At 38.3% G+C, this 14124-nt stretch overlaps 1 protein-coding gene across 1 annotated transcript in view; it reads left to right on the top strand.

The window, feature by feature from the left end:
• SLC4A4 (solute carrier family 4 member 4) overlaps positions 1 to 14124 on the top strand; it is a 350270-nt gene that overhangs the window by 27285 nt on the left and 308861 nt on the right. The window contains 1 exon segment of the mRNA XM_051964746.1: positions 9304 to 9483. Coding sequence (XP_051820706.1) covers positions 9304 to 9483 — 180 coding nt within the window.

Below are 14124 nucleotides of genomic sequence, written 5' to 3'. Positions count from 1 at the left end.
ATAGTCTCACTTGGAGAGCAGGATTAAAGTGGAGAGAGACAAAAGGAGATGGAAATGGTGAGAAATTCTGGAAGTCAGGCAAAGAGAAAACGGATTTGTGAGCCCTGAGCAGACACTTTGCTCTATTAATATTTCGATGGCTTATGGAATTTTTCTTTTTTAATGTCATTTTTCCTTTTTTGGGGAGATATCTTCTTTCTCCCCCCTCTCTCTAATTTATGTACAATTGAACTTGCTTTAAGAACTTTTCCCCTAAAACTGGGACACTGATACATTGTTGGTGGAGCTGTGAATGCATCCAACCATTCTGGAGAGTAATTTGGAACTATGCTCAAAAAGTTATCAAACTGTGCATACCCTTTGATCCAGCAGTGTTTCTACTGGGCTTATACCCCAAAGAGATACTAAAGAAGGGAAAAGGACCTGTATGTGCCAAAATGTTTGTGGCAGCCCTGTTTGTAGTGGCTAGAAACTGGAAACTGAGTGGATGTCCATCAACTGGAGAATGGCTGAATATGTCATGGTATATGAATGTTATGGAATATTATTGTTCTGTAAGAAATTACCAGCAGGATGAATACAGAGAGGCTTGGAGAGACTTACATGAACTGATGCTGAGTGAAATGAGCAGAACCAGGAGATCATTGCATACTTCAACAACAATATTATATGATGATCAATTCTGATGGACCTGGCCATCTTCAGCAATGAGATGAACCAAATCAGTTCCATTTGTTCAATAAAGAAGAGAACTAGCTACACCCAGCGAACTATGGGAAATGACTGTGGACCACAACATAGCATTTCCACTCCCTCTGTTTTTGTCTGCTTGCATTTATGATTTCCTTCTTGTGCAGCAAAATAACTGTGGATATGTGTGTATATATATATTTTATATATACTTTAACATATTTAACATGTATGGGTCTGCCTGCCATCTGGGGAGGTGGTAGGGGGAATGAGGGGAAAAACTGGAACAGAAGGTTTTGCAAGGGTCAGTGCTGAAAAATTATCCATGTATATATCTTGTAAATAAAAAGCTATAAAAAAAATAAAAAAAGAACTTTTCCCCTTTAACACAAATGTCTGATCCTAGCTCTTCTGTTATGCTGGACACAATGTAGAATATCTTGTTTTCTTAGGAATAATAATCATTCTGTAATATGCTCAATTAGGGAAGCAAGCTGAAATAATAGATAGAGTATTAGACTGGGCGTCAGGAAGTCCTTGTTCAAATCTCGGCTTAAGTTACTAGCTATATGACCCTGGGCAAATCACATAAGTCATTTCTGCCTCAGTTTCTTCAACTATAAAATGGGGATAATAATAGTACCTACCTACCAGAGTTGTTGTGGATCAAATGAGATAATGTTTGTAAAGTGCTTAGCACTGTGCCTGGCACATAGTAGGCAATATATAAATTTGTTGCTACTATTATTCTTCTTAACAAATACTCCACAGTAATATGCTAATCATTCATGGAGATACATTAATTCTGTTAATGGAACTTCTACAGACTTAAAGAACTTCCCAGTGATTTCTTGATGTTCAGCAAAGGCAGGGGTTGGCAGTGAGCTTCCTCATTGTTTGTGGCCAGGAGCACTGGAACTCAAAACATTTGGAATTTGCTGAGAACTTTGTTTCATCTGTTCAGAAAGAACCTGGAGTATTGGCAGACCAACCTATGATAAAAATGGGCATAGCCCAACTAGTGACACCTGGTGCCCTCCTAGATTATGTATCAGAATAAACACATGTATTTGACTGAGTCCTTTATAAGGTGAGATGCTCCTTGTAAAAGGGTCCAATAGTCTTTCTTTTGATAGCACTTAGGAAAAAAAACAAACAAACAAACCAAACCTTCTTTTCTGAACCTTTTTATTCTTTATGATCCTTTCCCCCAATAAACTTCCTTCTGAGGAAGCTGCTATTGAAATTCCTAGTGAGGAGGTTCTGTTTTAACTTCAGGGATCTGCCATCAATAGGCTAGGGGGGTGCTAATCTTGATTCTGATATTATTCTGCAAGTTCTTGTTTCTGAAAGCTCATTTGTTGTTTATTACTTTATCAGTGTTATTTTATATATAAGATAATAGGACACACCTATCAATTAATTCATTTCCTGCTGACTTATCGTCATTTTGTGAGTTATACATTTGCGAAAGAGTCATAAACCTCCATATAGCTGAGCTATGTGAAGATATTTACTTAGTTTTAAACTGGATTTGTGATTTCAGTGACATAGGGAACTCCCATTCTAAAAATTCCTACTATCAATGTTAATCTATAATTTCATCACAACTTGCAGTCTCAGAAAGATGCTTAGGGAACTTGGAAGTTAAGTGATGGTCAAAGGTGGAAGATAAACTAAGGATTCCTAACTAGAGGCTAGATCTCTATTTAATAGGAAATATTAATGGAATGTAACCATAGCCATTCTCAAGATGTTACCATAGGAATATAAAATTCAGAAAATGACACTTGGAGTTAATACCCCTGACTTTGAATTTGGGCAGAGTTCTGAAAAAGAGAGTATCCAGGTGGGATGGTAACATAAAAAAGAAGGTGCAGCAGTAGATTTCAGAAAGTTAGGTTGGTAACCATATCTTAGCCTGTCCAAACAGGGAACTGGCAGAAGTGGCAATCCCTCTGCATTGTTGTGGAAGTCACAAATTTGAAAGCTGTAAGAACCAGAAAAAAACTGGGAGGTGGTGGAGACCAGAGATTGTGGAGTAGGCTGGTGAACCATCCATACTGGGTCCCCGCTTCTATGGCTGGCAGGGGACCTCTGTTAACTGTCCAAACATTTCCTTCCTGATTTCCCTCCCTCCTGGAGAGGGGAAGAATGAATAAAGGGCCTTTTTTGGTCCCTATCAGCTTGTAGTCTTAGTCAGCCAGGATTTCAAACCAACTCTTTCTAATTGCTGTTTCATTGTTTTATAAATTTGTTGTGATATGAAATTTGGTGGCCACCAGCCCAACTGGGGTGGTTAAAGCTGGCAGTGAAGTGAGACTGGGAGGAAAGGGAGGAAGCTGGAGCTTGCCTGGGAGCTAAAAGCACTGAAGGCATTTTTATTTTTGCCCATCAGCCAAAGTTGGAGGGTTGGTGAAGGGGTCCAAGGACAAAAGAGAATTTGAATCTCATTTGCTCCCTTGAGAGAGACGTATCCTGGAATCCGTGAGCTCCCTATGGCTTCTTCCCATGTCATTGCTTGAAAGAATGGCCTAGCTCATGGGCTTTGGGTGACAACTTCATTTCTGTGCCATGGATCTGAACCAGGGGGCTGGATGGTGCTGTATATCATCTCTAGCTAGGCTGCTGGTGCTTGGAACTGGATGGCTCCAGACCTTGGCAATCTCCTCCGGGTGGTTAGATATGGGAAACTAAAACAAACCCAAACCCAAATCAAAATTGAAAACAGAATTTTCTTTGGATTAAGACTATAAAAAAGGAATTTTGGTGGATAAAGTAGAAAATATTTTTGGAAAAGGTGTGTGTGAAAATATAAAAGAGCAAAAAAGAAGATGGAAAATTATTTAAAAAGAAAACAGCATAAATGAAATTGGGTTACTATTCTGCTCAAACTAGAAAAAGAACAAATTTTAGCGTCTCAGAGACAGAGAAACAAAATAAAGAGGAAAAAAATATTGAAAAATATCTGACAAGGCCCCACATCTGACCACCAGGGCTTACTTAGAGTGAGTTCATCTGGGATGGAGGCTCAACCTTACCCACAATCCCAGCCTATCCACCCTGGCTGCCATATCTTCTTCCTTTTCTCATTTGCCCTGCTTGGTCTCTCACCTTTTTGGAAGTCCACTCAAGATTAATTCAGGAACACTGGGAAACTCTAGGTAAAAATGTCTTTTCAGCTGCACTGCTTATTTCCTTTATCATATATTCCCATCATAGTGAGTGGGAGAATGTCAAGATGGCAGAGGGCTATTATATACACGTTGAGATCCACGTATTCTCATCAAAAATAGGACTTTTCCACTGGTAATGAGAAGGTAGGCTTTTTCTTCTGCTCTTAGACCAATGGCTGGGATTTAGGAAAGTCAAGTAGCCACCTTTCAAGTTACTTTCCTGGTCTGAGTATTTTGATTACTTAAGTACTATTTGATTCTTGCCAGATCCTTAAGAATTAGCCTGAGCAGACCTTCCTCACATTGGTGTCTTAGGAGGGAAGTTACCATCAATTCTACCTTCTTTATTAGGAAAAGAAGTAACTGAGCTTGAAGCAGAAGTCATTGTCCTGAGATGACATTTGTCTTGCAAAATCCTGAACAGCTGACAGCAAGGGAAACGTCAGAGAGGGTGTTGCCAGCCCCTCCTCCACCATCCCTGTCCATCTTTGAAGAAAAGTGAAAGAGAAAAAAGAAGTCTTCATTTCCTCCTTCCATATCTGCAATGCTCTTCCTCCCTTTCTCTATCCACCTCCTAGCTAAGATCCCACTTTCTACAGGAAGCCTTCCCCAACTCCTCTTAATTCTAGTGTCTTTCCTCTGTTCATTATTTTAAATTTATTCTATTTATATGTTTTCAAGTTGTCTTCCCATTTGGATTTTAAGTGCATTGAGGGTAGGGATGTTCTTTTGCCTCTATTTGTATCACAAGTATTTAGCACAGTGCCTGCAGCATGGTGGGTACTTAATAAGTGTTTGTTGATTAGTCTTTGATTTTGAATTATTTAATTCATCAACATGTGCTTCAGCTATGGCCATCCTTGGGAGAATGACTATAGCATACTCCATGGAGATTCCATTTCACTATTCAGGAAGCAGTCTTATAAGAAACAAGTCTAGAAAGCTGACCTCAGAGTTAGGGTTCCTATTCTGCCGCAGACTCACATTGGCTGGGACACCTTGGGAAATTCACGAGGCTCTCAGTGTCCAAAGTCACTAAGATTATAAATTGCAAGAGAGCTGACAATTCACTCAAGTGAAACTGCTCTCTCCAAGTTACCAGCTGTCTAAAAATTGTTATATGTGATGGCTTTTTCTCAGTCGTCCTTCCTGACGTGGATGCCCAGGCCTTCTCTATTCCCCCTCAAATTTGCCATTCCTCTCTCCCAGTTCTGCTCCTATCTGGCTTGAAATATTTTTCTCCCTTTTAAAGTGTCATTAAGGCCCCCTTCATTTTTCATTTGTATTATTTTCTAATAATGTCCTTCGGATTCTCATCTTGTAACATTTAATATGTTGTAATATTATTGTGTGTACAACATACTCTTGTGTTGTAATAATATGTAATAAATTGTTGTTTTGTGTTGTTCAGTCATATTTTCAAGTATATCCAATTTTCTGTTTCCATTTGAGGTTTTTCTTGGCAACAGTAATGGAATGGTTTGCCATTTCCTTCTCCAGCTTATTTGACAGAGGAAGAAATTGAGGCAAAAAAGATGAAATAGCTTGCCCAGAGTCACATTACTGACAAGTGTTTGAGATTAGATTTGAACTCATGAAAATAAATATTTTTGACCCCAGGTCTGGGACTCTATCCATTGTGTCACCTAGCCACAATCAAACAAAACCAGTTAGCCACTGAGGGGCTCTTCCTTATCTCTTTTCTTGCTTCATGATCAAAATCCCCTCCTGTCTCCCAGTTGTGGATATTTTTCAAGTTTTTATCATGTATTGTTTCTTCTTCTCCCTTTATACCCTGTCCCTATGCTCATCAGCTTCTATAGGTTTGTTCCTACTTTCTACAGAGATGACTCCAAAATTTACATATCAAATCACCATTTCTCCACTAATCTCTAATATCATTTTTAGGGGAAAAAGGTCTTGATATTATCCTGGGCATAATATCAAGGGGAAGTTGGAAGGAGGCTGTGTAGAAGCTGGTTGTCAAGTGTCATCTCTAATGGGTGGATTTGGAAGGATCTAACAAGATCTTACTAAGGACTGTGAAAAATCAGAAGATCCTAGGATTTGGAGCTGGTCCCCCCAGCTCAGGCTGATTATGTCCTCATTTTACAGATTAGGCAACTAGAAGTGTGTGTGTGTGTGTGTGTGTGTGTGTGTGTGTGTGTGTAGGGGATAGGGGAAGGTGGGATGACACAAAAGTAGCATTGTAAGAAACAGAGGTTGAAGCCATTTCTTTTGATTCTAAATCAAGGGAGCTTTTCCTGTACCTTTCTTTAGAAGGTACTTTTAGAAGGAATTTACTTTAGAAGAAATTGATATAATCTTGGGATTTATTCAATAATATGAGAAAGTTGGAAGAATTGACCAACAGTAAATCTTAGTAGTTTTAAACAGTTTAGCCAAATGCATTTGGGGGATTGAAGTCATGATAAACTAATATGTGTGTATTTAATGCTAGTTTTGGCAATTTGCCATTATGTTCTGTTGAAAAAAGTTCAATATTGCAAGATTTTTTCTTTCTTTCTCTGCTTCTTAAATTAATTCCTTAACAGGATATGACGTAAAGGGGACTGGACTTGGAAATACAGTATCTAAGTCTAAATCCTGGGTTCTGGAACTTTTTAGCTGAGTGGCTGTTGACAAGCAGTATATTCTATGCTCCAGTTTGCTTATCTGTAAAATAGATTTAATGCCATTATTTAACTGGCAGAATGATTGTGTTGTTCAATCATTTTTTAGTCATGTCCAACTCTCTGTGACCCCATTTGGGGTTTTCTTGACAAAGATCCTGGTATGGTTTGCCATTTCCTTCCCCAGCTCATTTTACAGATGAGGAAACTGAGGCAAATTGTGGTAAGTAACTTGTACAAGATGGTTGTGAGGGATTTGCTTTGAAATCATTACAACACTACAACAGTATCATAGGATAATAGCTTTACAACTGATAAGGATCTTGAAACTGGTAGGGGCAGATAAGTGGAAACAATGGCTAGAGCACTGGGTCTGGAGTTGGAAGATTTCCCTGTATGATAATGATGTCCAACCTCAGATAGCAAGTCACTTCACTCTGTTTGCTTCAGTTTGCCCATCTGTAAAATGAACTGAAGGGAATGGCAATCCATACCAGGATCTTTGTCAAGAAATCCCCCAAAGGGGAATCAGAAACAACTGAACAATGACAAGAGGGACCTCAGAGGCCATCTAATTGTACTTCCTTATGTTATACATGAGGAAATTTGGGGATAGAGAATTAAGTGACTTGCCCAAAGGGATCACACAGACAGTGAGCATCAGAGATGAGATTTGAAATCAAGTCCCTTGAATCTAAAACCAATATTTTCTTTTTTTTACTTTACCAAAACTAACTCATTTTTTATTATTCTTATACTTACATAATAACTTTTAAAGGAAGGGAACCAAATCAGAACCCACCTTCTTTTGATTTACTCGAAGGTGTTGGCAGCTTCCATCCTTGTGACTTTTGAGATAAAGCTGCTGGACTCACCTCTTAGACTTGTGAAGAGGAAACAATTGGCGCTGTTTTTTTGATTCATGTTGTTTCTGAGACATTTCCTACTTCCTAGTAAAATTTAGTTTTCCCATGAGAACCATTTGCTTGCAAATGGTTTGGTTTGATAAATCTCACATGAAATGCGAGGGGCAGTATTCCCCTGTGGCTCTAAGTTGGAGGGGAGGGAGGAGGAAAGAGCAAGTGGTTGGACTTCTTTAAATGGCCAGCAGGGTCCTACATTTTTCTTGAAGATTAATATAGATGGACTCCTGGCTTATGCTTGTCTCAGTTGAAGCCTCTTTCTTGAAGGAGGATAAGATTCCTTTTAATCTTTGCCAAATAGAGGCAATAGCCCTATGAATTACGTTTTCATATCTGTCTGGTAAGTTATTGGGAAAAATAATTCATGCAATTTAAAAGAACTATGGCATATATATCAGTCAGTCAATAAACATTTGTTAAATCCTTACTGGGAGCCAGACATTAGGCTAAATTTTGGAGAAACAAAGCAGGAGCAAAAATGGCTTTTGCCTTCAAAGAACTTACATTCTAATGGGAGAGACATGTAAATTAATAGATGTACGTAAAAAACCTGTGGACTAGATGAAGGGAGTTGTAAAGGGGATGGCTGGAAAGAGTGAGAAAGGCCTCCAGTGGAAGGTGGAATCTGAGCTGAGTCCTGAAGGCCTCCTGGTTAAATGAGAGGCAGAAGTAAGTGTTTATGACAGGAGGTGGGGGATTAAGTGTTGTTTGAAAGGGAGTAGGTCAGTGTACCTGGGTCATTTGTTTGAAAGGGAGTAGGTCAGTTTACTTGGGTCATTTGGTGTGTAGAAGGACATAACATAAAAACTAGAGGGTAGGAAGGCTTCAGGTTGCAAAGGGCTCTCAATGCTCAATTGAGGAACTTCTATTTAATATTAGAGGTTTATTATAGTTTTGTGATAATGCCTCTTACACTGGGAAATTGTGGTGAAGGCCTCCTTCTTGTGGAAATGTGAAGGGAAAACCAAAGATAAGAAAAAAATCAAATCTGTTGCTATTATTGTTGTTTTTGTTGTTGATATGTATTACTCATGTCACTTCTGAAAGGATGATTTCCATATAGAGAGTGACTAGTTCACAAAACAGGGTGAAAAGTTTGAACTTATTGAAACAAAGTCTAGAACATTGACTTTTTTTTTTTATCTTGTCAGATATCATGAAAAAAAAATCACTTGTCAATTCAGTAGGCCCTTTAATCCAGAGAATTTCACAGCCCTACTGCTCATAGTCTTTTATACAAAATGATTTAACCTAGTTGATTTATTATGATTAATGAAGTAGGGAGGAGAGGTGGTATTGCCTAGTGGTTAAGCCACCTTAGGATCAAGAAGACCTAAATTCTTCATTTGTCTTCTGACAATTATTGGCTATCATTCTTATGTAGAAATCTCTAAATATCACATCTTTTTGGAAGTTATGGTACTTTGAATGGTCTGAAAACAGAAATTCCATTTAGAAAAAGCCATAATAGCAACATAATTTTAAATTCTTGTAAAAATGTTACATAGTTGAGGTACTTGATTTTATTAATATTAAAGATTATTTTTATTTATTTATTAATATTAAGAATTAATATTTAATTCTGACCACAATAGTTAAACCAAGAATTCCTTTATTGTTTAATCATGTTTCTCCAAATATCAAATCCTAAAATCCTAAAACTTGGGAACTATCTATTTAAATCACCAGTGTTTTTTTTTTTTAAATTTGAAATTAAACTATTAAACATTTCTACCTCTAAACTAGAGTAGGTACTCAAACCTAGGAGGATGACACTGCTTTATTGCTCAGATATTTTCATCTGTCTTCCCATTAATATAATGCACGAACAAGAGAAGGAATATAATCTGTAATGACTGATGATCCCTTTGTCTCTCTTAGGTCACCACACCATCTACATTGGGGTTCACGTGCCGAAGAGCTATCGCAGGCGACGGCGCCACAAGAGGAAGGCGGGCCACAAGGAAAGGAGAGAGAAGGAAAGAAATTCAGAGAACTACTCTGACAAATCTGATGTGGAGAATGCCGATGAGACAAGCAGTAGCATCCTCAAGCCGCTCAGTGAGTACCTTTTGGGGACCTTCTCCTAATGGAGAGGAATTGGAAAGACAGCCACAGAATCTGGAGCAAGCTGGCGATTGACTTCGTAAAGTTAGGTTTTCCTGGCTACTAAAAGAGAGTCTCGTATGACTAGTCTGCTGTTGCTTTAGCAATTTATTGGGTAAGGTTCAAATGGAGCAGAGAATCTCCTACCTGAATTTTGGTATTACGGCCTTTTAAAAATTCTGTACTCAATTAGGTGTGAGTTAGACTAGACTGTTAGACCTGGGGGTTTGAGGGCAATAATTAGGAAGATTTAAAGGCTCTTCTAGGCTAGTTTTCACTTTGACTCTTGGGCCAACAGTCATGCTGGTTCCATGAATGTATGTGGCTTTAAAATGGGATAGGAGGGACAGCTAGATAGTGCAGTGGATAGAGCACTGCTCTGAAATCAGGAAGTTCAAATTCAGCCTCAAACACCTGTGTGACCCTGACAAGTCACTTAGCCCCAATTGTCCTGCAAAAAAAAAAAAAAAAAAAAAAAAGGAAAAAAAAGAAAAACAAAATGGGCTAGCAAGGAGAGGAAAAGGGAAGGACACTTTAATTCTGGTCCCTTTAATTCAACAATTTGACATTTTCATGTTTCTGTGATAGAATTCCAAAACTAGTCCAGTCGTGCACATCACCACTAATCTATGCTATCCTTTTGCTGTTCAGTCATTTCATTTGGATCTGACTTTTCATGACCCCATTTGGGGTTTTCTTGGCAGTTACTGGAGTGGTCTGCCATTTCCTTCTCCAGCACTTTTTACAGGTGAAGAAACTGAGGCAAATAGAGTTAAGTGACTTGTCCAGGATCACATAACTGGTAATGAAGTCAGGTCTTCCTGACTCTGGACCCACTGGGCTGTCCATTGCACCATCTGGTTGCCTCTTATCTCATCTTAGGTGACTCTAGTTCATGTCTATAAATCCTCCTCAAGGGTCTACCAGAGGTTCTTAGGGCTTTCCCCTAAATCTCTTCTTGTTGCTTAGGTACTACAACTGTTCCATTTCCTTTTCCACGTATGCATTTCTTTGATTCTCTTATACTGCTTCTCTCAGTTAATCCTTTTTTGCTACATGCTGATTCTTTACTTTTCATCCCTTCATGCATACGCTTATCAAATTTCTTTGAAGATGATGGTACTTTTACAGCTCACATATACATAGCATCATTGAGACAATATTGTTAAAAAAAGTTTCTTTGTTTCAGGGAGAAGTTTAGGGCTCATCAAAAGCAATTTGCAGTTTTTCCACAATGCAAATCCATCCTGTCCTTCAATTCTGAGCCAAGTTCAGTGTGAATCGCATTGCCTCTCTAGGTTAGAGATATTGGTGCCAGCTGCATGCCCTGGTGTGGACAATAGGCATTTAAAAATAAATGTTATACTGATGCTTGTTTTAATATCTCTTTGTCTCTTCTTATTGATTCTTCCTGCCCCAAAGAATGCAGCTTTATTACAAAGAATACATTAATATATTGGCTATGCCTTATTGTGCATCTCATTGTCCATGACCTCTTTATTGGGAGGGGACAGACATGCTTCAGTAGTGGTCCTCTGAGGTCATGGATAATAAATAAATAGACTTTCTTTACTTGGTTTTTCCTGTGTGGATTGTAAAGCCAAATCCTTTTGCATGAATGCCTTTGGAATAGTGGAGAAAACACTGGGAGTAAAAGTTCCTAGCTTTGAATCCTGGCTCTGACACTTCACACTTGTGAGATTTGGGGCTCTCCTTGGCTTTCCTCACCTGTAAAATAAGAGGTGACGAGCTGATCTCTCAGAAGCCTTCCTTTTAGATATAAGTGCACGATCCTCTGATCACTTTGGAGACTTTGTGGCCCTTCAGGGCTTGATGCAATCCACACAGTGTCCTATGAAAATTGGAAGATTTTCATTGTCAAAAGAGCTTAAAAATTTTCATTTGGACCCTGTTCTGAATTTCTTCCATATTAGAGACAAATCATCTTGTTCTTCATTGCTATCCTTGTTGCTGGTTCTCTCATGGGACCATATTTCATATACATGTATACACACTCACAAATACAAATATATATATACCATACCCATACTCATCCCACATATACAGGTATTTATACATTAGCATATATATGTATATGTAGATATACAAACACACACATTATATATAATATATCTATATATATACATATGGGTATGTATCCATATATGCATGCATATATATACATATGTAATATACATCTCTGATGTATGTGTTTATATCTATATCTATTTATATATCTCATACTTTTTTTTTGTAGAAATTTTTTTGTAGAAATACTATATAGATACAACAGGCTGATCAGAAAACTATGATCTCTGAGAGTCTGAACCCTAATTTCTCTCAGCAACCATCCAGGAAGGGAAGAAGGATGAGGACAGTATATAACAAAAAGTGAAGAAAGGAGTGGACTTGGAGAGACTTGGAAGACTTGAATAATTTAGATCATAATTGTAATCATGTAGAGGAAAGCAACTTTGAAAGACTTAGGAACTCTAGTCAAAGCAATGAACGATCATGTTGTAAAAAGAAGCCTGTTTCCTACTTTTTGGCAGAGAGATAATAGACATGAGAGATACAGAATAAGATGCATGTTTTAAGATACAGCCAATACATTTTATTTGAGTGTTCTGATTTGGGCTTTTTACAATGGAGGGCTTTTTTGTGTATTTGCATGAATGTGCATGAGTGCGTTTGTTTTGGGTGTGTATGTGTGTGGGATAACATGTGACAGAGGTAGGAGATATGGAAAAAAAAGAAGAAAAAGAATAAAACATCATTGAAACATGTACAAATGACAGCAGAATTTCAGAAGAAATACAGGGAGTAATGGTCACAGTGTTGTAGTTACTGTATAGTTATCATAATAAGAGAGTCATAGTTTCCTATACAATCTCTCCTTTGTAATTGAAAATGTTCATCTTTGCCAATGTTTGTTATATACATATGTGAATAGTTCAGGCCCTTTTACCTTTCACCTGACTATTATAATAGCTTCTTCCCCGGTGGCACTATATGTACGGAGGAGAGAACAGATGTGAGATATCATAGAAGTAGCATTAATAGGAGGACTTAGCAAGCAATTGGATCTGAGGAGTGACAGAAGAGTTGAGGATAAAATTAATATTTAGGCTTGAGTAACTGGGGTAACTAGGAGTATGTTGGTGTCATAAACAGAAATAGGGACATTAGGAGGAGGGGCGAGTTGAAGGAGTGAGCTCAGTTTCAGACATGTTGAGTTTAAAGGTGCCAGTAGGACACTGAAATGGAGAAGTCCATCAGGCATTTGGGAATGCAGGCCTAAAAGCTCAGGGGAGAAATTAGAGCTGGATATAAAAAATTGGAAATTGTCTGCCAAGAATGATTATTGGATCCATGGGAGTAGGTGAGACTGCTGAGGGAGAGAGTATAGAAAGATAAGGGGAAAAGGCTAAGGGCAATGCTTTGGGGGTTACCCACACTTAGGTATGGGAGGATAAGGTGAATCCATCCATCCATTAACCAATTAATCCAGAATGAATGGGCGACAAGAATGACAGATGGTACAGCAAGTTCAGAGATAGTAAGCTCTAAAAGAAGGCCATTAACGGCATGTGGCAAATAAAGGGCTGACAATTTTCATAAGAATAGTGTTATAATATGATTAGGTTGGAAGACTGATAGCATAAGATTGAGAAATTAGTGAATAGTAAGGAAAATTTTGGTGGTTGAGTATTTCCTTTCAAGTATTTTAGCTGTAGTGGGGAAGAAAAATAAAGGGAATGTCAGGATCAAGGAAATTATTTTTTAGGAAAGAGAAGATCTGAGCATGTTTGTAAGTAGTCAAGGAGTCAAAAGAGAGGCAGATATTGCATTTTGGAGAGAGAAGAAATTATCTTCAGTGTAGTCTCCTCAAAGAAACAAGAAAGGATGGGGTAGAGGGCACAAGGAGAAAGATTATGCCTTTCTGAGGAATAGGATCTTCATTTCTGGAATTAGAGCAAAGGATAAGATTAGTGGAAATCTAGACGTGTTCTATGAAGGATGGGAGAGAAAGAGATCATGATAGATGATCTTAATCATCTGAGTAAAATAGGTGACAAGGTCATGAGGGAGATGGTGGTGAAATCAGGATCTTTGGATGTCAAGAGATTCAGAGCAGTCACTGAGGGAGGAGGCAATCAGTCAACAATGGGATTATCAAGTCCCAGCTGAGACTGGTTAGCATGAATCTGATGAAGTTTCATTTAGCATAGAGCTTGGGTGAAGGGAGAGAAAGGATCTCCAAAGGCTGCTGTGTTAGGGGTAAAAGACAAAGAGAGGGCAGAAGATTTAAAGGCAGCGATAATGCATTGTTGAAATGGCTAACAACAGAACCAATACTGAAGAAAGAGAAATGAAGCCAGAGCTGGAATAAGAGATAGTATGATGTATTAGTTAGAGCATGGAGAAGATTTGGGGTCAGGAAATCTTGGATTCAGGACCTGCTTCAGACATTTGCTACCAACATGATTCTGTGCAAGTCATGTCATCTCTTTGTGACTCGGTTTCCTTATCTGTCAGAGGAGGAGGCTTCTCTTTCAGCTCTAAATTTTTGATGTAAAATAGAATGGGAGAATT

This window comes from Antechinus flavipes, chromosome 6 (assembly GCF_016432865.1).
Source record: "Antechinus flavipes isolate AdamAnt ecotype Samford, QLD, Australia chromosome 6, AdamAnt_v2, whole genome shotgun sequence".
Classification (NCBI taxonomy): domain Eukaryota; kingdom Metazoa; phylum Chordata; class Mammalia; order Dasyuromorphia; family Dasyuridae; genus Antechinus; species Antechinus flavipes.
This window is presented reverse-complemented; position numbering and strand designations above follow the sequence as displayed.